The 23,800-nt window shown below is 39.3% G+C and overlaps 1 protein-coding gene across 2 annotated transcripts in view; it reads left to right on the forward strand.

Annotated features, from left to right (window-relative positions):
- KCNK2 (potassium two pore domain channel subfamily K member 2) overlaps positions 1-23,800 on the forward strand; it is a 111,717-nt gene that overhangs the window by 43,369 nt on the left and 44,548 nt on the right. For both annotated transcript variants that reach the window (XM_054822546.1, XM_054822547.1), the window contains one exon: positions 5,653-5,770. In XM_054822546.1, coding sequence (XP_054678521.1) covers positions 5,653-5,770 — 118 coding nt within the window. The remainder of the gene's footprint in view (positions 1-5,652; positions 5,771-23,800) is intronic.

A 23,800-nucleotide genomic window follows, 5' to 3' on the forward strand; every position in this document is an offset into this window, starting at 1 on the left:
AGATTGTGAACACAGGGTGAAAAGAGTTCTTTAATTCTTTGGCGTGTTGGGTACTAGTCTCCAGTGCAGATTACAGTCATGTGTTATACAAACTAAAAAGAAAAACATGGAGTCACAGGATTATAATGCAAACATCCTTGCAATCTCTTTCAACAGCAAGGCTCAAAAGCATGTGCTTTTGGAGGCTGGAGAGTTGTTTGCTAAGTGTTAAAAGCATCCTAGCGTGCCTCTGAACAAAGAACTAGCATTTCCATTCTTTTTGTAAACCAAAGCTGAAATAAAAACGCAGGACTCATGCAGTAGCTGGGCCATATGAGATTTATCGTTATGCCGGAGAGTGAGAGAGTGCTCTTGTCAAATGGCAGCAGGACAGCGAAGGAGGAAATCCAGGCTGAGAAATGAGTTTCCAGAAACTTTGAGGCATATCTGACTTTTTGACGTTGCTTGTTAAATGACTGCCAGGAAGCACAAGCAAACTCCTGACCAGCTGGGTGACGAAAGACTGCATGGTCTATGTTTTATCAGAAGCATAATTTAAGGTGCTTCTATTTTAATCTTTGGATAGAAAAGCTGAGAGTAATGAAGCGTTGTGTTACATCATTTCATAAAAGTGAAGGGACTGGAGGATGGTAGAAAAGCACGTGTTAAGAACCTGGTGTGGAACACGGAGATGACTGTTAGGGCGACTGGCTCAACACATACTCATTTCTGCCCGATCCCTGTGTGAGACAGCGGTGGACAACGAGAGGCTAGCCTTCGCAGCTGATAACCCCCTGCGTGGCTCCTGTGGTGCTGCAGACCCCTTCTCACTGCATGTAGCTCTACCGCCAACGGGCTGGCTTTTGTCAGTCATCTCCATTGACTCCTTGCAGGGTCAGAGGACCAGAGGTTGAAGTCCCTGACCTAGGAGAATTGTCTTCTGTTTTCACAAAATGACTGTGCTGTTTGAAAGGCCGTGTTATCTCTTGTTTTGACAGAAAAAAGTTGCAAAATTCTGTGTCTTAATCTGCAAGGGTAGCTCAGCGTGGCCTCTACGGACAGATAACTGCGTGAACGCAGGGATGCGATAATACAAAACTGCGCAATGTATTTACCAGAAAGTATTTCTAAATTATATAGGAAATGAAAAGCTGACATTCAATTAAAATGAGATTTTATATTGTCACTCTCCTTTTCCCAGCGTTCTGCTTTCAAGCAAAAAAGTGCAGCCTGAATGCAATGCTTATGTGTCTGTGGAGCTCAGGTCCTGCTTCTGAAAGCAAGGCAAGTCATGCCTGGCCTAGCCACGCTGGACTCAAGTGTCTCTGCCTCTCTTCTCTGATACTCTCCTAAAGTTTATTCCTGAGTACGGGTCTATCTGCTTGGAGGTAGTGCAAGTTAGGACTTGTACTCAGGCACAACTCAGGCCTGTCCTAAGATATGGTACAGAGCTAGCCTAAGAATCCACAGAACTTTAAAAATGGAAATTAAGTTCCTAAAATTTTTAGATATTTGAAAATTTTATCTCAGTTCTTTCTACTATCAAAAAAGCCCACGTTTCCACCATTATAAAGACAATTAAAGAAGAGCGAATGGTGAAAAACCTATTACTTTGACGGTAACCAGAGGTGCACCATTGGGTGCCATGTGCTGGTGACCCCTCCTCTGCTCAGTCCTCCGTCATCTCATATGAAACAACTGGCAGACAAATGTGCTGGAAGTAAATTAATCTACATAGTTTCAGAATTGAAGCTGTCGACATCCCTATTTTAATGTCGACTGGTTCTGTAGTGCTGAAGTGAAACAACTGGTTTTTAAGTCAGAATTTAGTTTGTGTATGGAATAAACCCAAGAAAAACTAGATAATTTGCCACTGAAGCAGTCTAGTAAACTTTAATACTGTAATTTTTTAAAAGTCAAGAAATTCACACGTTAAGATCACACAAAGTGTTTACAGGCTGCAACATATGATAAATGTACAGATCATATAGAGTTGTCATGATTCTAACTATTTTGAGATTCAAAATGCACAGAGTCACTATCGCTATTGTATAACTGAGGATAAGCTGAAGGGCTCAGGTGTCAGAAGTTAGGAAGGAAGGAAGGAAAGAATAACATGCCAAACTTGTGACAAATGAAGCGGCTGTGTTTGCTCTAGTAGTAAGGCATCAGTCAGGAAAAAAAGGTGAAAACCAAGAATAAAGTGGCAGAGAAAATTGAATCTAACAGCCCTGACAATGAACAGCGTGGTATTTGAACACAGGGTGAGATCCTGGCCCTTAGTGAAGTTATCGGAAACCAGCTGCATGAGTCTGCGTTTTTATTCCGGGCTATGGAAATGTTAGTATCCAATATTCCAGGTAGGTTTTTGTGGTGGATGTTAGTCAGAAAGAAGACGCTACCCTGAAATTAGTGCCCTGAAATGTACATGTTAGTAGTTATGCTATATATTTTTTTTCTTTTAAAATTATGCTTGGGAATAGTCTTAGATGAGGATCTGCTCGTAGGCACTGACCAAACTAAGAAGAAAAGATGTCCTCTGATCCAAAGAACTGAAAACGCAGTTACCTCTCCCAAAAAATCTGCAGTATTGACCTCAGCAAACCAGCAACCTTACCTAAGTGCCATCCTTGTTAGTAAGGAAGACTCTTACAGAAGACTCTGACGGAATATAACGCAGCAGCTTGGTCAGTATTTAAGGCTGGCTCCTCCCAAGCATGAGAGCAGTGCAGGAGGAAGCATAATAGTTTGGAAACTTAATAACCCGGTGATGAAGAAGGGATCATCTGACCCTTTATGACTAAAACTATGTTTAAAACAATCGATGAGGTAAATCAGTAAAGGTACAAAGAAAGTCAATGAGAAATACTGGCAATAAAAAATATTTATTTACAGTATTCAACAGATTTATTTAAATGGGTAAATATATTATTTAATAAGAAAGAGTCTTTAATTTGGAAAATAGAGGCAGCTGATGGGTCAATAAGATCATTAATTTCTAGAAGGAGACAAATAAGAAATTGCTATTCAAGTGTTTCTCATAACATAAGAACTTATAAAATTACTTTGAAGCACATAAAAATCTCACCAGGGAAATGCTTTATAAATGATCCACAAGTAAATTGCAGAACTTACTGCCACAGAATGACTTGGCTCCCAAAATACGAGCGAGCTCCCAAAGAAGTTAGATAAATTCATGGTGAATTGATCCACCCAAACCAATCTGAACACCATGATGCAGATGCAGCCTCCCACTCAGAAAGTGCCCGAAACCGTGCTTAGTCAGAAGCTGGGGGCATGTAGGAAAAGAAAGCATCGCTTGCCCTGATTTTTTTCCCAATTAACAGTTGGCTAAAATCAGAGATGTAATAATAGCGGCTAATTGTTTTTTGTAGCCATCTGTTGTGTTTTGTGAAGTCTGGCCCAACAGAGTAGTTTTGGGTTAAGTTGTATCATCTTTCCTGGAAGTCTGTAGGTACAGTATGGTGCAGTTAGGAAATGCATAGCTGTAATGGATTTTTGAGCAGTTTAGATTGGCACACCTTTCCTATAAAAGACGTTGAGGTAGTATGGTTTCAAAAATACGTAGTGATGATGCAAATGTCTGAAAACATTTTACATCTGGGTCTGTATAAAATTCAGTCTTGCTAGACTGCCTAAACAGGTCCGTCGCTCTGGGTACCGCATTCATCCAGTACAATAAACTGTAATAAAACATGAACGGTCCCATAAAACTATATCGATCCAGTGCTTTACCATGTGACATCCTCACTGGAGAGCATGTTCCCATTTGCAGGTACAGGGACTTGTGATGAAAGTTCTTAGTCCACTGAAATGAAACGGTACTCAGAATGTATTCGGTAGGCTTTGTAGTGCAGCGCACTGGGGTTTATAAGTTAAAGGAATGTCTGTATTGCCTAAATGATAAAATCAATACAAGGGATGGTTTTTACATGCTGCTTAATCTGACGTGTGCCTTCCAACAGTAATGTAAATACCTGCCAGTGTCAGTGCCGCTGTATTTACTGTTGCCAAGTTGTATGTGATGTACAACCGTAGAAGAAGCTTCTATTCTTCCAAGCCAAAGGAAAATTAAACTCTCTTCCTCTTCCTTTTGGCCCGTGCTTGCTTTTTCCTCAGTAGGATTGAAAATTCCACATCTTTGATGTCTGCCTTTCTGGTGTTTAAAAAAAAAAAAAGTTAAACCAGTTGAAGGTATAGAAGATAAAAGGGTGTAAGTCTATGTAAAGATACCCCAGCTGGCTTTCTGTTGACAGCCCTGGATGCTGAAAATGGCTTAGGTGTGCCAGCAAGATCCCTGTGGCTGCGGAGGTGCAGCCGTGGACTTTAAAATGGCTACTTTGTGCATCTGAGCTTTGAAAATGGCAAACTGGACACGGTGGATTTAAGTTGAGATCCCATCATGAAAAATCGATGGCCTGGTTAATCCAGCGTTGGTATTTTGTCGTTTTTGTCCAGATCAACTGACTTCCATGGGCATTCTTTCAAAATAAAAATGTTTTCATTTGCAAATTATCAATGTATTTTGGGACTGAAAAAAATACTGCTACTGCACAACACTGTTCCTCTGCAACAGACTGCCCACACGGAAACCCATTCTGGTCTGCCCTGTTGCTGAATATCTTTATGTGCACAATCATTGTTGGACAACTGGCCAAGCAGAAACTATTAGTTAGTTAAAAATGTTAATTTTAGCTTTGCAGTATTGCTTCCTTTGTTGTTCTTTTGTTAAACACCAATTATTATTATGAGGATCGTGATTATGAAATAAGACCTGTTTTAAAGTTTCAGAATGAAATGATAACTTAAATTCCTTGAAATATTTATTGCAAGTTTAAAAGTACTTTTTCTTGATGTGTACTGTTTAACTCAAACACTGGTTTATATCTGTAGTAGAGATATAACTAAACAGGAGTACTTTTTGTGATAAGCATTTACAGTAGGTGACTGCTGAAATAGGAAATGTTTCATATTTCTCGAGACGATGAAAATGTCACTAGTGGCAAGCTTGTTCATTTTAGCTGCTGGAACCAAATTTTTCAAGAACGACATTTATGAAGTGTATAGTTGGATAAACTGAGAGATACACGTTTGATATTTGACTCTGAATTTTTTGTTAATACAGTGAAAGTTTTATAACCAGATGTGTAATTGATAATCTTTAATTATTGAATTATCTGTTCTACAAAAGTGTTTTAATTAATTGGAGTTCATTTGATCCAAAATAATGCATGGGCATTTTTTTTCTTGGCGTTTCAAAATGACTGTGTTTTAAGAAGTACATTTCCTTGCCTAACTCAATAGAGGAATATTTGGGGAAATTCTCATTGTAAATCTTTGTCTAATGCATATTTTTCTTCACCAAATAGTTGCAACAGTAAAAATAATTATGTTTGCCATCCAGCTAACGTGATGCTGTTACTGTCCCCTTAATAGTCTGGAGTTTACAGCTCTGCTGCATGCTGAAGTGCTCGGGGTGTCTGCTGAAGATTAAATTGTAGCCTGACTGAACGATAAAACTCGAGCAGAGCAACACTGATCTTTTTCTGGTTTATTGCTTGGATTAAACAAGTGAATTAATCAATTTACTGTGTAATGTATGTTAATATCATTGTTTCATGACTATTGACGAAAATCTTTTTAAACTTGCAGCAAGTAGTGGCAGCAATAAATGCAGGAATCATACCTTTAGGAAACACATCTACTCAGATCAGTCACTGGGACTTGGGAAGTTCCTTCTTCTTTGCTGGCACTGTTATTACCACCATAGGTAGGACACAGCTTCTTATCTTTTTATAGTAAATCAGCTGAAAGTCTTTTGATTTCCAGTGTGTGCATATATTTGTTAATGGTAAATCTTCCAAATCTTCTCGTTTAAAGTAGAGAGTTACGTTTTAGCTGCAGGGGCAGAAATTATAGCTGTCTGTAAGGATTCCTAGCTGAGAAAATGATTCTTCTGTAGAAGAAAAATGTTGCTGTATATTTCTGCAAGGTGACAAGAAGAGGTTGTGGAAACATTTTCTTAGGGGAATTTGGTCAACTGTGTAATCATGTGTTAAATAGGCCAGAATTTAAAGCACACATGCATTAAACCTTGAGTGAGATGTATGGAATTTCAGGTCTGTATAATCCCGTTCTATATTGTTGCTTTTTCTAAATTCTGAAAAAAAGATGAGAACATGGTAAAGATTCAGTTCAGCTTAATTTAATCAGTTATGAGTGTTGTATTGACAGTCAGATTTACGTTCAAAAGCTTTCTTTGAGGCTTCTGTTGCATTCAGAGAAGTCCAAAGCTGCAGAGTGATTTATCCGTGCTTACAAGCCCAGGGAGTTTTCTGGATCCCTTCTGCATTTGAGAGCCACTGTCCCTCTGAGCGGGTGTGAACAGCAGCAGCGTTTGATCTTTCAGCATCTTCCCTTTGGCTTCCCTTGCAACAGAGCGCACATGGTATACAGTTCAAAGACGTAGCGTAGCTCACAGATCATAGAAAGGGCATCCACAAAGGTGGCTGGAAATTTGAAGAAATCAAATGAGAAAAAATTTAAGACCTACATTGTGAGAGTAATGGATAAGGAATTGCAGCGTTGTTACAATAATTACCTCTAAGTGATATTTATATGCAAATTGTGTTCAAGTGATGTATTTACCTTTGCTCTTTCTTTATGTAGAAGTGCATGAGTACTGTGGTTTTTGCGTGTTTGAGTATGTACATGTCTATATATATGTATAAATATTGTGTCTATGTGTAATATTTTTCCACACCCAGAGTAACTGAAGCACAGGTTTAGTGCAAACAGAGCGAAACTCTTACCTCCCTGAGTTTAGTAACAAACTCAGTGATTTTATAGCAGCAGGTCCACAAGGTAATAACAAGTATTAAGAGGTGTAATTTTAACAGATTATAACAAAGAAAAGCAAGAACCTTGAAAGGATAGCTTTACGATCAGTCTTACATTATCCTCTTTGGACAGCACCAAGCTTCATGTCATAAGTAAGTCTCCATGGTCCTGGAGGAAGTGCTTAATATTTGTTTCAGTTCCCAATAAGGATAAAAGTCAACGTATGAAAAGTGTTCAAGGAATTATGTGATTCAAAAATTATTTTAAAGCAGTGGGCCATTTTGTTTCACCATTTTGTTTCCAAGTAAAACTAAGACTTTTCTAAATCAAGATGTTTCCTGATTTGATTTATTGACCTGATTCTACCAAAACAGGCGTGAGTCCTGCTTGGAGGAGAGAGGGGGATCTGCAGAGGCATCCAGGCCTCAGCTCCGCTGTCCCCAAGAGGCAAGATAACCCAATAGGAAATACATTGAAAAATTAATATTTCAGGTCATTTCTGCAAACCAGAGTAGTCAGAATCAGGTCAGACTAGGCAACTGTAAATGTTTATTTCAGGTTTTGTGATAGCAACCTGAGAAACTCTAGGGAAAAAAATCTCCCATAAAATATTTCAGCTTTGGAGTAACTGTTTTTCTTCAGAGACCCTTTCTGACGGGAAGCTCCCAGTCAGTTGCAGGTTTGTGCTGTGTTTCTTCAGACCTCAGGACAGCACGCTTACACGAGAGCGGTAGCGTGGTTGGCGTTGTCGCGCTGCTGTGCGCCATCCTCCCGATGGTTCACAGGGCTTGCAGCGTGACAGCAGGTGGAGCTGTCATCAAAAGCCCTCGGAACTGTGACTTTCCCAGGAACGTGGTGACGAGCGTGACAGTTGGGTGTGCGCTCTCTTATTCTTTGCACGATTATGTGCCATCAAGTGATTTTGTGTTCAGAACAATATCTTTTCATATGTGAGTAGCCTTTTGAAAATGAAGGCATTCCTTCCAATTCGGAGGCATGTGGTTATCATGTGACTTGGTATTTTAATTTCTCAAGAGGCTAAAAATGTGGTTTATGAGCATCTCCAGAGAGTTGCCATAGGTTTCAGCCAAACACTACGGATATTCTCTATGGACAAAGATAGGACCTTATAAATTCATATAGCAACTTTACAGAAGCAATTTTTAAATGTGATTTTATAAATATGAATAAAATTTATAAATATTATGTCCTTTAGACTGTATACCTTAAGAAGTACTTGAAAAGAAGAAAAAAGGATTACTAACATTCAGAGAAAATGATAGCTTTCCAGTGTTGCAGCAGATTCTCTAGCTTTCCAAACCCTTTATTACTATAATTTTACCTTATCATTTAGCCCACACTCCTCCTGGTGATATCTCAGAATCCAAGAAATTCAAATGGAACCAAGAGTTTATTTATCGATAGTGTTTCCCAAACCTTTCTTTAATGACAGTAGCACTTGCATCCCACAAGTATTTGGTTCCTGGGGAGAGGGGATAATAAATAAAGCCTTTAGCATTTCCCTAAGCAATAAGTTATTGTATTACAGTTCCTGTTACTATTGTGTCACAGTAGCGATGAACATTTAAGTGAAGAATATTGACCGTGTATTTTGGTGGCTGTTGGCAGCAGTCCAGACCCATCTGTAGTTTCTTACACTTCTGGGTCTCCTGCACGCTGCTGAAAGGCTCGGTGAGGGGGACATGTAAATCTGTTGAGCTTCAAAGCCAGCTAACAAAACCAGAGGTGGCACTAGAGAAGGCATGGCTTGATGTTTATTTAACAGAGTTTTTTTATTCTCTTATAATCTTTCATGTTATCCAGTAAATGTTACAGTGCATGTTATAAGATCAATGAACTCAGTTTTAATAGAACGTAATCTGTCATACTGCTACTAGATCTTTCCTAAGAAGTGCATTTAGTTGAGAGGTCAGGGTCAAACAGTTTCACGAGACTTTATTTAGAAAAGTTCCTTTGTAGATTTTTTTTTCCTTCCCCCCCCCCCCCTTTTTTCCCCCTTCCTTTTTTCACTTTGCAGATACTACTGTGCGACAGCATCAAACTTGTTTCAGGAAGGGAGCTTGCTGATTATAGGTTTGGCTTGCTTAGTTAGGTGTTCTCACGTGTGGTTTTGTTTCTAGAACGTCAAAGGGAAACATGGGGAACATGAGGAAATGGGAACGCAAAAATTTTCTATGAAAAATATTGTTGCATTGTTCCCAGGGATACTGTGCATGCTGCAAAGCACAAAAGATAGTCTATTTTTCTACCTGAAAATGTCATTATCCAGTCAGTCCTGTTCTAAGACCTCATGTCCAAAGAAAAGGAAAAAAAGAGAGTTGAGAAGAGGAGCCAGAAAAAATGGTAACTCAATCACAAAGCTGGAGATAGTGCCGAGGAATAGGGAAAAATAATCTTTATGTCACCTCTTGTTATTCTTAGAGCTCGTTGCTAGCGCTGGGCATGTTTTTTTATCCTCTATATCATTTCCTTCAATAGGTAGCTTAACTCAGAAATAGGCGTTAGACACAACCTGTGCACACCCCGCTTTCCCCCAAACAACTTGTATTTTAGGGCCTGAGAAAGTCTTACATTGGCAGCAGGGCAGGAAAGGAGACGTTTGTTGCTGCAAGCTTGAGACCTGTATCTAGAAAAATGGAAAAACAAAGTAGACATGCCAAGGCCATGAGCTTAGCGGTCGTTTTCCCACATGACTGCTGTCTCAGCACATAAAAAATGTAGTGTCAACTGTAATATTTGAGACCGTATCGTGAAAACCTCTACTAGACTCCTACGGATCTTCATCTAAAATAGCTGTATTATTTCTGCTGTTATTCCAGCCAGTCTATAATGACTTTTTCAAGCACTGCAAGTAGACATACAGTGCAAAGGGCACTTACTCAGACCCCTGGAAGGTGGGAGTATCTTGAACAGCGGTTGTGAGCGTGCCGGGGGTGCCAGCAACCGCAGTGGTGGCTGTGGTTTGCCAGAGCACGTCCTTTCAAACAGAGCCGTGTCTGCCCGGGGGTGAGCTCACAGAGCCCCATTGGTACCTTGGCGCTGGAGCACACTTTGCAGCCATACTGATGCCAATAGCCAACGGTTGCTAATAACTGTGTCTACATATCAAAAAAGGAAGAACACCTCATTTCTTTTTGTCCTTTCCCACTTTTTTCCACCAGCTCTTGATTTTTGAACCCAAACTTCTCATATGCACTGGAAACTGAAGCTCTTGAGAAGATCTCTCATGACTAAAGTCTTTCACTTACCTTCATGTAGCTAGCTGTAGTAATATGGTTATGGTTTTGGTCCAAAAGCCTAGCAACCGTTACTAAAGAGTGCAAAGGAATGTGAATTATTTTAAAAAAACAAAACGAAACAAATCATAAATATTTACCTTTTAGGGAACAGTTGTGAATAGCGGGCAGCTAAGATTCTGAAAAAAAGATTAATATTTTGGACTAGAAATCTGAACTTGATTTGTCACTTTTAGATTTGCAATTAGTTATGTAGCTTCAAATGCAATTTCATTGTAAGAAATACTTCTTTCTGACATTTTCCTACTGCCTGGACACAAGCTTTTGTTGTGAAGGCAGGGTATTTTAAAAGGCCTTATTACATTGCTTGTCGATTTGAAACAATAATAAAATCCTGCTGCTAAATCTGTCCCTTCTGGCACCATTTCACGGCATTTTTGAAATACAAAGTAACAGAATAATGTGTTGATAAGTAAAATATACAAAATATGTTTGATGTTATAAAAAGACAAATATTGCTGATAATCAAATGTGTTACATGTTACATCGGATAATCATAAAGATAAAAAGTTGCAAATTATGTTGAAAAATTTGTTCCATTAGTTCAGAAAAGATGCATAATGTACTTATGTTAGAACGGTTATCTTTTTTTTCCTTTGTGTCATCAAAGAAGAAACAGAGCTATCGAGGATGAGCATAAAAATTTCATTTGAAAACATTACTCCAATTTGCTTTTCACGATATAAACGCTTGGATTTCTGTTTCTGTGTTTTCTGGGATACCTGTTTGTGTGCTTGAAAGGGAAGAGAGAGGCAGCAAGGAAGAGAGAATGAAGTGCAAACATTGAGGTGACAGAGGAAGGAGTTGGTGAAAAACTCCTAAAAGTAAAAAATATAAAATACATTTACCTGAAAAATATTCTGATATGTGATTCTCTCCATCGTATCAGTATTCAAATCTGCAGTTGAGACTATGACTTAAATGAACTTGACTACATGGGGGACATTGCGGTGTATGGCTTCTGAGGAGCGGTTTCTTTCAAGGCTCCTCAACACAAAATAATCTTCTTTGGTTCCCTTTCCAAAGCAACAGGTGAAGTTTTATTAAGGCAGGGTCATGGACCTTATCCTCCACCAGCAGCCTGGATGTGTGTGTCCAGATTCCATCTAGCTTCTAGCAGGAGTACGTGTGTGTGGCAAAGCTCCGTATAACCAGTTGGTAAGGCCAGCTGCAGAGCAATGCAGAGAAGAAGTGGTTAAGATTCCTGGTGTGTGGAAATGGGGTGGCGAGAGACATGCTTGAGGGGTTCCTGGGGACTGAGGTGGAAATGCTCCTTCCACCTCGTACTCTGCAGAGGGCTCCACTGAAAACTCCTGCTGTGTTACTGTGATGTCGTATCGAGTCTCAGACTGCGTTAAATATGTATATCTCATCTGATAAGACGTCAACGGAAAGAACTATTTTGTTTAAAAAAAAATTCCCCTGAGATATCTTCAGAATTCTATCTTTCCTCTAGATCAGCGTCGTGCTTACCTTCCCATCCCTGTGCTGCCGTTCTTAATAGACGATGTTAGAGCTAAAATAGCTTTTTAGTCTGTCTTTGTTCCATTCTAATTTTTCTCCTTTGCTTCTTTTGTTGCTCCTGTGAAAAAGTGTCTGAATTTGACCCGGTTATCGGCTGTTGACAAATAGCGATTCACTCGTGCTCTGGGGAGACCTGTTAGGATTTGGCAACAAAATTCTCCAAATATTTCATCTGAACTGAGCATACTCTCTCCCAGGACAGTAGCGACTAAACAAGATTTCCTCTGTAATTATTTCTCCCAGGAACAGTGAGTAGAGACTGTATTACCACTATGCCCTCAATTTTCTCCTGCATTTGTTCAGGCAGCGAGAAAGAGGGCTTATCTGACCCGAATGCTGAGGAAATAACACTTGGACGGTACAAGGGTCAGAAGTAATAATTAGGATAAGACTGCTGGGAGCTAGGCAACTTGGAGCAGTGGTGGAGGAAGGACCGTGGTGAAGAGCTGAAAGGAAATGATATTAGATGAAGAGCTCGGTTAGAGACATTGAGGGCTTGTATATCAGAAAAATTGAATTAAATCGAACGAGCAAATCAGAGAAAAGAAATTGAGCCTCACTGACCAAAACAACTGAGACTAAGAGAGGGAAAGGACCACTTTTTTTTTCCTGCATGTGCCAGAACACTCAACAATGCTAAGGGTGGCTCTGAAATTGAAGAAGTGAAAGTTTATGGGATGATACACAGCTTTAATTAAACGGAGAAGTGCTTTTCTACCAGCCCCTTTTTGATACGTAGGTATCTGACGTGCAGGTATATGGTAAATTGCAAGCACTTGTGGGTTCTGTGAGCCATATTCATAACAGAAAGGATCTCATATTTCTGATGATATTGTTATTTTAAATTATTAGCTATATCAGAAAAGCTTAGTGTGATGTAGTCTCTTAGTAACGTGAATGTACAAGGGAACTTTTGTTGACCTGCTAAGTTCTGAATTCTGGACAAGAAACTTGGGAATGGATAGTATAAAGGGATGCTGTTTCTTTAGGGAAGGTGGTGGCATCAGTGACATTTCATATCACTTTTCTTATCTTTTTTGAACTAATCTTTTTTACACTAATCTTTTAATATTGATTCAGAGCACCGCCCGGTGCTGCATTTTCTTGTAACACCGAGTTTCCAACTATGTTTATATTCTGCAATATTTTTTCTGACCACCTGGAATGTTTTTCAACATTGCTGTGATTTCATTACAAACTGTTTTTGTCAAAATAGCCTTTTTAATTTCATTGATAAGCTTCCTTCTAGGCAGCACTAACGGTTTAATTTTGGTGTGGTGTCTGTTTGTTGTTGGACCTTGCAAAGCAAGGAGAAAGACGTTCTGTTTTTGCAGTTTGATGTGCTTGTGCGTTCTGACCTTTTAATCTTCCTTTTCCTCAAAACCAGCAAAAAGTTGTGTTAAAACAAATTCCCAGGTATACAGCTTTCCATCACTCGTTTGTACCTTCTGTAACTTCCTGAACAGCAGACTACGCTTACGGCAGTTCTGCTGAAGTCTTGCCGTGGAGTGAAAATGTCAATTCGTCAGTTGTGACACAGTCCCCAATTTACACTGCAAATGAGCACTGAAATTTTCACAGCTTACTCTGTTAATGCTGGTGTGCTAATGGAACTGCATTTTGTTTTCTTCATTCAGATTTCTCATCACCAGCTGATCAGTATAGGGTTTCTGATCATGTCCCTTTTTAATTTCCAGGCTACGAAAGCTTGTTGTGATCAATAAAGGAGAGGCTGCCAGGAAGAGTTGCTGAATATGGTTAGACTGCTCGCAGAATGCTAGGATGAATGAAATTATCTCCTGCTTCCCTTTTTGTTTATTTTCCTAATTGCATCAGGAGCGGTGCAACCAACCATGAGAACCTCAAATCCTATAAGCAAGCAGAGGCACAGGATTGTAGAAAATACAGGAAAAAGTGAATGTTTTGTGCTTTGTTTCTACTAAACAAGAAGTAACAAAATTGGAGTCACTTAGTGTGTAGGGTTTAGAGGTCCAAATAAAGGCACCTGTAGGCACCATCAGGCTAATCTGTTGGTAAGCTCCCCTTTGACCATTTTAAGCTGTTTACATTATGTGCTGCTTTATTCACAGCTGTTTGCACTTACTGTGTAGTTGAGCTGCTAAACAAGACCAGCTTTTAAAAAGGGAATGGCAGCTATAATCAATGCCAGATTTTTTTTGTTTTGTTGGGCTGTAATCTTCTTTACAAGTGGAGCTGACCATCTCAGCTAGAGTTCCTGCTGACTGTTTTAGAAAGTAAGGCACTTTTTAGGTGCTTTTAGAACAAGCTCTGGGTTCTGAAGACTTGAAGATCTCCTGTTGAGCAGTTTGTCAAACCTAGGCAAATAGTGCGTTGCTTTATACCAGGTGAGAACCTGCCTAATGTAAATCCCACTCTGTTTGCTTATGACGTTGACCTGAATGTAGAATGAGGTGGTTTTTCTTCCTGGAAAGTAAGATCTGGAGAAGATTGCTTGTGTTGTATTGAAGCTTTGCTCGATGCACACATCAACTGTTTGTCTGCTCGCAAGTCCCAGGAGTGCCCCTTGGCACTCTGGCTGGTGGGAGCAGGGCAGGGACCAGTGCCGATGGAGAACAGCTGGGCTTCGATATTCCAGTGCTGCACTGAATTGGACATCTGGGATCGGCTGGAGAAAAGGCTTAGTTGGCCAGGATAGACTCTTTGCCCGCTATCCACTCAAATGTTAGCATGTAAACTGGGCTGTTTACTCTTCCCTGACAGCTGGAATTAGAAACCTGATGGATTCTATTTCGGTGCTATTTGAAAGATGACTACCTTTTTTTTTTTCCTCCCCCAAAGAATATAGAAAGGAAGTTATACTGATAGCTTAAAAGGGCTTAAAGGTTTCTTGAAGTGCCAGTAAATAATCTGATGTGTTGTGCCACCAGCATTATAGAGTGAAATAACATTAAAATATCACTACGGCACACGAGAATATCCATTAGCATTTTATAAAAGTGTTTCTTTTTTATACACTGAGAGCTCTCTGTATTTTATAGATTTCTCATTATTGCCAGCAGCTTGGTTCCATAAAAAGCCCTGAAAAACCAAAAGGGAAGCTGGGTAGAAATACAGGCAAAGGGAAAATTAACAAAATCCATTAACTTTTTTCAGTGACTTTTTTTTTTTTTTTCCTGTATTGAATTCTCTGGTGCTTTGGAAAATCTCACCCTCTGGTGTCATCATTTTTGCAAGAGCTGCATCAGTCGATATGACTGCAAGCAAAGTTCTAGCTCACGTCTCAGTGTGGGTTAGAAATACATATTTTTCAGGAGTACAAGTTTATGTCTGCAGTAACGTGTATAATCTGCATATACAGTGCTTAAGATGAAGAGGATAAAAAGCAATAAAAGCTGATTTGAACTGCTAATGCAAGTGTAATCGTTATATTCTGATGACTTCAGTTTTTCCTTTGGGAGGAGCAGACATTTAGAAAAGACACCTGTTACTTTCAAGTTAGTAGTAAGATAGGTGGTAAAATGACTCACGGTGGCATTGCAGAAAATATATGCATTATCTACCCTTTCCTGGTCATGCTGAGTTTCACCAATGAATAGTTAGATGCTTTTCGAGGTGTGAAGAAAAAATAAAAAGGGATGTAACCTAAAGGAAGGACAATTGTCTGCTACATACTAGCTGAAAGCAAATAGGTATGTGTGGTAGTACAACTATTAGCCTGTAAAACATACGATGAGTTGCTCTCTTTCTCAAGGTATTCTTATGTCGAGTACTAATGGTTAAAATCTTAGTTTGGACTTGCGTGGCAGGATCAGGAAGAATAACATCTTTTTCCTTCTAGTTAATTTACTTTCTGAAAGTCATTGTATTCTAGCTAAGGCAGTCTCAGATTGATATTTATTTTTTAAGAGAAGTGGTTAGAAGTACCCTTTGATGTTAATAAGAGATTGGCATCTAAGTTTTTGGTTCTGTAGGGACAAATCTGTAGAGTTTTACTGTTGTGGCTTCACTAGAGATGTGCTTTTCTCCCTTTTCTGCACTTGTGTGGGATTCTGATGTGTTTGGCTGGACTGGTAACCAGGGCCTAGAGAAAGCCAAGTATAATTAAAGAAAAGACATTACTTCATATGGACATCTTTACTGTGAATGTTTCATAGCAACAGTATCTCTAAATTCAAGCCTGACTTGGCAGACACGAATGTGATGGTAATTGTGGTCCCAGGTAGTCTCCCTTACCAGCAGGGATCTTTACTCTAAATCAGTTGTCCACCTGAAATCAGTAATTCAGTACACTCAGATGCTGTGGGTATGGAAGTATTAATTTAATATTTAGATGAACAGGTGGAAAGTATCAAGCAGTCTGAGTTGGAAGAAGGATTCTGATCTTGAGAATTCAAACGCTTTACAAAATCCATCAAGGCAAAGGTGTCTTTTTTAATGCTTTGAATGTAACTACATTTTTTTCATTCCACGGAACTTTTTATTCTTTTCTATAAAACGTATGTTTAAGTTCTGGTATCCTTCTGGTATCCCCTGTTAAGACTCTATCAGGTTAAGGATGACATTATTTGAAAATGGTAGTGGTGTTTCTTATTCTTATGACATTCTGACAGATGCTTGAAATTGTAACCAAATGGAAGAACTGGGTACATCGCTCTTGAGTCCTCTCTTGCTTCGGATAGCCAGACTCCAACTCCAATTTCTGCATAATTGCTTCCTTGCTGTCATCACCTCTTGCTGTACAGATTTTTCATCTTGCTTCCTTTCTCCAGGCATAGAATCTGAATTAAATACTTCTCAGGAATGAATTGATGATGCTTGCTACTTGTGGGGCTAACAAATAAACACTTCTCTGTCACTGGGGTTAGTTGTACAACTTATTTTAGTTCAGGAGAGTTTTCTTTTTGGCAAAGATAAATATTTGAAGGATCAGATCACTTTTATTATACATTAGCATTTTGTTAACCTGTGAAAACTTTCACCATCTGAAGAGACTGTATAGGAAGGTTATTCCCTCCTCTTGTCTACAGTTGCTGTTCTTGTCCAAATTCAGAATATGTCTTTTCTAGCTCTTCAACTGCCAAGATTAGCCATAGTAAAGATTATTTGTTCACCAGTAATTTTTGCGGACTTTAATTCTGAAATTGTATCATCGGATCATATAGTAGTAATGACTTGCTCGGTTTACCTGCATTCTTTGCGTAGTGTGGCATAAAACAGTTTTTAGGGAAAACATGGATGATCTTGGTTCTCAGATCTTCAAGGCTTTTTGCTGTGTGATGCATTACAGCAAACCAATGATTGTGGAACCAGCGTGGTGCTCGCCATCCCCTGTTCTGATCTCTTTGCTGTGGTATTTTGTCTGTCTTGTTTATTTAGATTGCAAACACTTTGAGGCATTTATTTTCGGTCATAATGGTAACAACTTGATCAAGTTCACGATCTCTACAACTCCCTGAAAGGATGTTGTAGCCAGGTGGGTGTTGGTCTCTTCTCCCAAGTAACAAGCAATAGGACAAGAGGAAATGGCCTCAAGTTGCACCAGGGGAGGTTTAGATTGGGTATTAGGAAAAATTTCTTCACCGAAAGGGTTGTCAATCATTGGAACAAGCTGTCCAGGGAAGTGGTTGAGTCACCATGCTGGAGGTATTTACATGTAGATGTGGTGCTTAGGGACATGGTTTAGTGGTGGACTTGGTAGTGCTAGGTTAATGGTTGGACTCTGTGATCTTAAAGATCTTTTCCAACCTAAATGATTCTATGATTCTTTAATTATCCCAAGTGTCTGTATTGCTCAGTTTAACTGATGACGTGTTAGGGAGATATCTGAAATATGTAGTTAAAACTGATATTTTTTTTTCCCTAGCTCTGCAACGACAACAACAACAAAATTCCTGCATCGAAGTTCTCTCAGATTAAGGATCTGTGTTACTTCTACTTTACATAATCTGGTTTGATGTAATTTTGAATACTCTTTAAAAAAACCCACACAACAGACTAACTTAAAAAGACTGCAATGTTTTTCAATGTAGTGGTGGATCTTTTATTCTATAATCTTTTAATGAAATAAGATAAAGTAGTGTCAGAGGCTATTAGAGCCTCCAACTTTGGCCTTTAAATAGGTAAGATGCTCTATAGGAAATAACTTCGCTAATTTTAATGGCTTAAAAAGATCTTTGATTATATATTGTTGGCATTCACTCTAAAGTCATGTTGGCAGTCTGAATGTAGTCTTAGATTTGGACATAAATATGCTGAAACACATTTGATGTCACCAAATTCTTTTAGAAATCTGCCAGCATTGTTGCTGGGTTAAACCTTTTCTCCTCTTCAAACTGACCTGGAGGTACCAATTCATGCTTTTGTTGCACCACAGCTTGCTGAACTTCACAGAAAAGCAAAAAACCAGCATTCAGGCTTGATAAACAACCATGGTGGCTGCTTGGAGAAATGGGTGCAGGAAAATACACTTGCTGGAATTCAGGAAGTGTTAGGGCAGTGCTCCTGGTGAAGGCAGAGAAACTTTTGCTCTCTGACTTGCTTTATTCTTTGCCTGATATAAGAAAGGACGGTGGATGTGAAGGGAGATGTATTAGGGGTTGTAAACCTTGCTCCACATTTTGGACAGTGTAATTGGAAAGTGTGATTCAACGGCCTGAGAAAAGGGGAACGTATCTGACCATATGTCTGTCTACTGTCTGGTTAAGAACTGACCAGAGAAAATGTGCTTACCAGAACAAGAATCCATTACCTGATTCACTGTTCCATTATAGATCATCAAGACTTAGAAATTTTTAATTTTTGTATGTGTCATTATGGGATTTATTGAGCTTCAGCTGAGCCCTAAAGTGATATTTTCTTAGGCTACATAAAAATGTAATTTAGGTTTGCATTTGCCTGAAATACCTCATTTTGCTGTGAGATGGTTTGTAGATCATGTGTGTGAAGAGACATCTATAAATTTGTAATGACTTATGACAGGTTCTTATTTACTAGGATGAAAAATGTATTAATAGCTTTTAAATCTGTACTTGCAAGCATTGCATGCTCTTGTCTGAACTTTTGACTGCTAATTAGTCATTGCTGTTAAATTGTTCAGAATTTTCATGTCTACAGACAAATATGAACTATGGATTTGATTGTTCAACTAAACTCATAGTTCCTTTTGTCCACATATAGGTCAGTGAAGACTTAGAGAAGTCATTATTCTGTACTCCTTGCTCTGTGTTTTTATTTTGCAATCTTCAAACTACGCTTGGGTAAAAGGAGTGGTAACCAGCGTGGTTCTGCAGCAGTAATTAGAGAAGAAATGAGTCAGTGCTATCAGAAATGCAAATGTGTTATAACTGAGCAGTTGCTACTAGTAGCATATTAATCTCAAAATAGTGTTAGATAACAGTGAAGATGCTAAAATGCAAGAATTAAAGACTTCATTGCTAGATGTCTTGTTAAATACATAGATTCATAGCTGCCTCTGAAGCTGCTGTATTATCGATAGAGGTTTTGGTAGGTCTGGCATAAAAAGGAAAAAAAAATAAAATTGTATCCTTCTCCTGAACCAGTTGACTTCGGGTTAGCGTAGAGGGTAAGATACCAATGTTTCCTTCTTTCTCTTTATTTTCACTGACTTATTTGCAGGAGAGAAATGTTTGCATGGAGTGCTTCACTGGTGGGGTGAGAAGCCTGAATTCCGTGTCCAAGTGTACAGTGTCAATTTGTCTGGGACTTTGTGCAGTAGATTTTTTTGGTATGAAGGAACATGAGTGTGCGGCAGAGACCAAGTATCGTGCTCCATTTTAAAGGGTGGAGTTGCAGGAACTGCAGATGGTGGATATCTAGTCTTGGAGCTTCATGTATTAGAGCTTATAACAGAAATGATCATTTGATATCTTAAGTTCAGCTTTTTTGTTTTATTGAAATACTGATGCATAGAGAAGGCAGGAGTACAGTTCCTTCAAGCAGAGGAGCACAATAAGAAGAGAGCTATGTTAGTTATAGCATGTTCTGTCACCCTTTGAAGTAACCAGCCCTGGCAATTGCCCCCAGTGGTACTGAGCTTGATGAACCTACATGATAATGTAGTATGGCAAATATTCGTTCCTGTACACTAGAGAGATTTACAGAGTTAAAAACCACCATTGGTGATCAATAACAACAATAAGGAAGTAGAGATACAGGAAAGAAGTTGGGAATTTAAAAAATAAATTTAAAATCAATTTTAAATATCTTTAAAATAATTCTCAGATGACACTAGTGAAGGCAGTTCATAAACTTGGAAATGGTTGTATGAAGGAGCAGATTGTAGTAGGGTATGATCACTATTTCTTGGTAATCTGTTAAAAGTTTGGAAGAATGTATTTTGTAGGGATTTCTTCTTTTATGAGCAAGTCTTACTACATATTGATAAAACCACAGCATTTTAGGATGGGGAAAAATTACTATAACACGACTAGAATTCAATAATGGGCTATTACTTCTTTGTAAGGAGAGGTATGATTTGTAGAAAAAGGCACTGTCTTTTACCAGAGCCACTCAAAACAGCTGGAAGAACAGATAAGCTTTTTGGGCATAGCTGAGGAAGGCCTCTCTCACGATTAGAAAAACAACAGTATTTTGTGTATCAGATACTCTACGCAAGGACATTTCACTTCTCCATCATTTTATCCCACTTATGTTCTTCTACCATCCTGATTCTAAAAGAACTACTATTAGGCCTCTCTATGAAATGTTTGAACCATCTTGCAGATATCGAGACTCATGTTTCCACTCTCATAGTAAAACATTTAAAAATGTTTATTATTCTCACTTAATTTTTAAAATGATATTTCCATAATGATATGCTGCTGGGTCATCATACAAATATAAAGTACAGCATTGACAGTGGAAGTGTAAAGACCCATCTGTGCTACCCGTTTATCCTTTTTTCCCCCCCACCATGTTTTATATGTGATATTTAGAGCACCTCAACCTTAGTGGCTGTCTAATATTTCTCTGATTGGTAACATAGGGACTAATTAGAAATAATAATTCTTTCCGTAATATGCTGAAAATAAGAGATTAGGTTTAGAATAAATGAATTTAGAGATACGATTCATAATGGTAATGAAGCAGTCAAAATTATTTGTGAATCAAGAAAATAATTTGTATTATGTTGGCTTCCACATTAGAGACATCCCTTCTCCAGGTTCTGGCTGGCTGAACAAGTCCTGTCCTGTGCTCTGCAGCCATGATAGGGCAACAGAGGTGGGAATCAAAGAAAGAAGCATGAGGACTTTCCCCTAGAACTAGCAATAAACCAAAGATTGGTAGGACGGGACCCATATTCAGCTCTCATTAGCATTAAGAAGTTTTGTATTTGACTTTGAGAGAAACCAACCCGTGATGCTTGAGTGGGTAGCTTTACACCGTTGTGCTTTGTGAACCCTGCGTTTGACAGATGTGCGAATGCATGTGCATATATATGAATATATAACATTATCCATCATGAAAGTGGCCTGCCAGTCTTGGGCATGTGTGAGTTCCCTGCCAGCCAGGATGCATGGAACAGTGAGCAGTATGCCTTTGCTGAGGATACGTGCTGTGCTGTGTTTCAGAAGGGCAGTATGTACATCATGGCAGCTTGTCACTGGCTGGCCGTGCGCTCCTGGAATTGTAAGATGGTTCATGTGCTGGATGTAAAGATAGAACTGCTTCATTGTCATGCTCATCCAGAAAGTTCAGGATTTTTCAAAAGATAAATTTTTGTGACCTACTTAAAGCACCTGTCTCTAATGATGGGATAGAGGAATGAAGTGTCGAAAGTATTAAGTAGTCACGTAGAGGCAGGATGGAAACTTTAACCGCAGTCCTCTGTGAAAATGCTGCCACAGAGATCTGCTTATTAACTAACACCAAAAAATCATAGCAGGAGAAGCTGAAAAAGCAGCTGGGATGGTGAATGCTTTTTGATGAGCGACCACTGAACACAGAAGAGTACAAAGTGTGTTCTGGCTTTGGGGATGTTATGCGTCTCCCTGGCATATGGCCTTTGGAGAAACTGTAAAGAGGAGACACCTACCATAAGCATCAAAGCTGGGATGTTCCTCTGAGTTGTCTGGAAGCCTGAGTGGGCGTTCTCCATCCTGTGCTGGCTGCTTTCTCCAGTGCACTCTCTTCCTCTCCCCGTCTTTTTCTAATGTCCTTTTCATCTCAGGTTCATCTACACTCACCTCTCTTCTCTCCTTTTCCATCTGTCCTCCCTCTGAACTCACAGAAAAATAACCACAGAGCTAACAGAACATATTGCCAGGGAAGGCTGCAGCTTGCGTCTGAATGAGGAAGGGGCTTTGAGACAGCAAGTGGCACTGTTGGAGCTGCTTCTTTTTATCACAAAGCAGTTAACAACTCAGTTTTTGGGCTAGTCCAGTTGAGAGCCCGTAGCAATAGATCTGCCACATAATATATTGCATATGGCACTGTTATTAATGCTAGCTAAATACTAAATCGCAAAGAAATTTCTAGGGAAATTAAAAGCAGATTTGACAGTATTGATGCATATGGCTGGTAAATCTACACGAGTCAGATGGAATCATATCCAGCCACTAACATTTAAAAATAACGGGTGTGTGACATGCGGTGTAGTTCAAATGCTAGGTCCTGAGCCTGCAAACACCTGTGCGTGTGCCTGACTTGAGGAGCACGAGGAGGTTCTCCGTGGGTCAGGACCTTGGAGAACTCTTGTGGAAAGGGGATGATTTTGAAGCTTGGAGAAGACATGACGTGCCTGGTGTTACAGCTGGGTTCAGTATTTGTGAGTTCAGTGATGTCTAACCCCAGAGTTTTCCACTCTTCTGTTTTTGATCTGTGGTAGAGGTGTTTCTGAAGGCTTTCTGTAGTCATGACATTTTGTGCTTCCTGTGAGGCACTCTTTGGTAGTATTAATACAAAGTAATTTAAATATATTGGAAAAAATAGTATTAAAATACTATTTTATTTATTGAATGTATTTGTCTCAGGGATGCAAAGATACAAATGATCCCCCTCAACCAGTATATAAGTAGACATTGATTTAAAACCTCTGGTGTCTGCAGTTCCAGTCTGAACTGGGGTAACAGATGGTTTCACAGCCAAATGGCTGCACCAAGGCTGCGTGACCCAATAGCTTGTGGTGATGCCTTTGGTCCTCTCCTCTTTGCCCTGGTACTTCCCCGCCTGGTGAGAGGGGGTCCGCAGCACTCTCTGCTCTGCAGTTTTGTTCTTTGTGAAGCTCTTGACTGACAGGTAAACTTGTCTGTCTGAGCGATCACAGGAGTGATCTTGGATGCGTATTATCAGTCCCTTTGAGAATGGTGCAGTTTTATGTAACATCTCTAAGGGATTTCTCAGGAATTTTTGGAGCCCTGAGCAGGGTTCTAGCTTATGTAGGTCTATGGTAGAAAAACTAAATATTTGGAGCTTTTATAAGATACTGTCTTGGGAACTTTGCAGAGGATTGGTACTGCGGTCAGAGCCCCCGGCTGGGTTCTGGGTCCTAGTCTGATTTCTGGTCAGAGAGGTTTTAATGGAGCTAAATTCTGTGGGACTCAAGAGTTTAACCTTCCTGAAGGGGGTGTTGTGAAAGGAGTGTGGGAGCAAATAAAAGAGAGCTAATTCAGTAACTGTGGGTGGAAAAAAAACCTTCTGCCTCTTTCTGTCTGCTGTTCACATTCTCCCTGGTTTCAAGCCTCCTCAGCAGGGACATCTCATGTCACTTGGCTAAAAGATGCGGTTTCCTCCTTCGTGTTAGAAGATAACAAGCAACACAGGGGCAGTGGTAGCCGAAGCCAGAAGCAGTTACGTGGATAGTAAAAGCAGGGGATGGTGGAGCGACCAGGCCTATCCTTTGTGCCTGTTTAGTGGGGGAAAAAAAGGACGTACTTACGTGGCTTCCCCGAAGAAGAGCGGAGTTAGCAATGTGTCTGATTTTCTTTTTGTGCATGAGCAACATGATGAATTTTAAATAGCTGATTTTCTTCATTGGGGAGCTCTTCCAGGAAGAGGTTACATTATAATTTATATTCTTAATTAATTTTATTATTATTAATTATATGGTCCAAAGGCCAGGGTATATATCTGAATTTTTCATATGTATGACAATAATTTTGCAAGGAGATATTTATTCT

This window comes from Grus americana, chromosome 3, assembly GCF_028858705.1.
Source record: "Grus americana isolate bGruAme1 chromosome 3, bGruAme1.mat, whole genome shotgun sequence".
NCBI classification, from domain to species: domain Eukaryota; kingdom Metazoa; phylum Chordata; class Aves; order Gruiformes; family Gruidae; genus Grus; species Grus americana.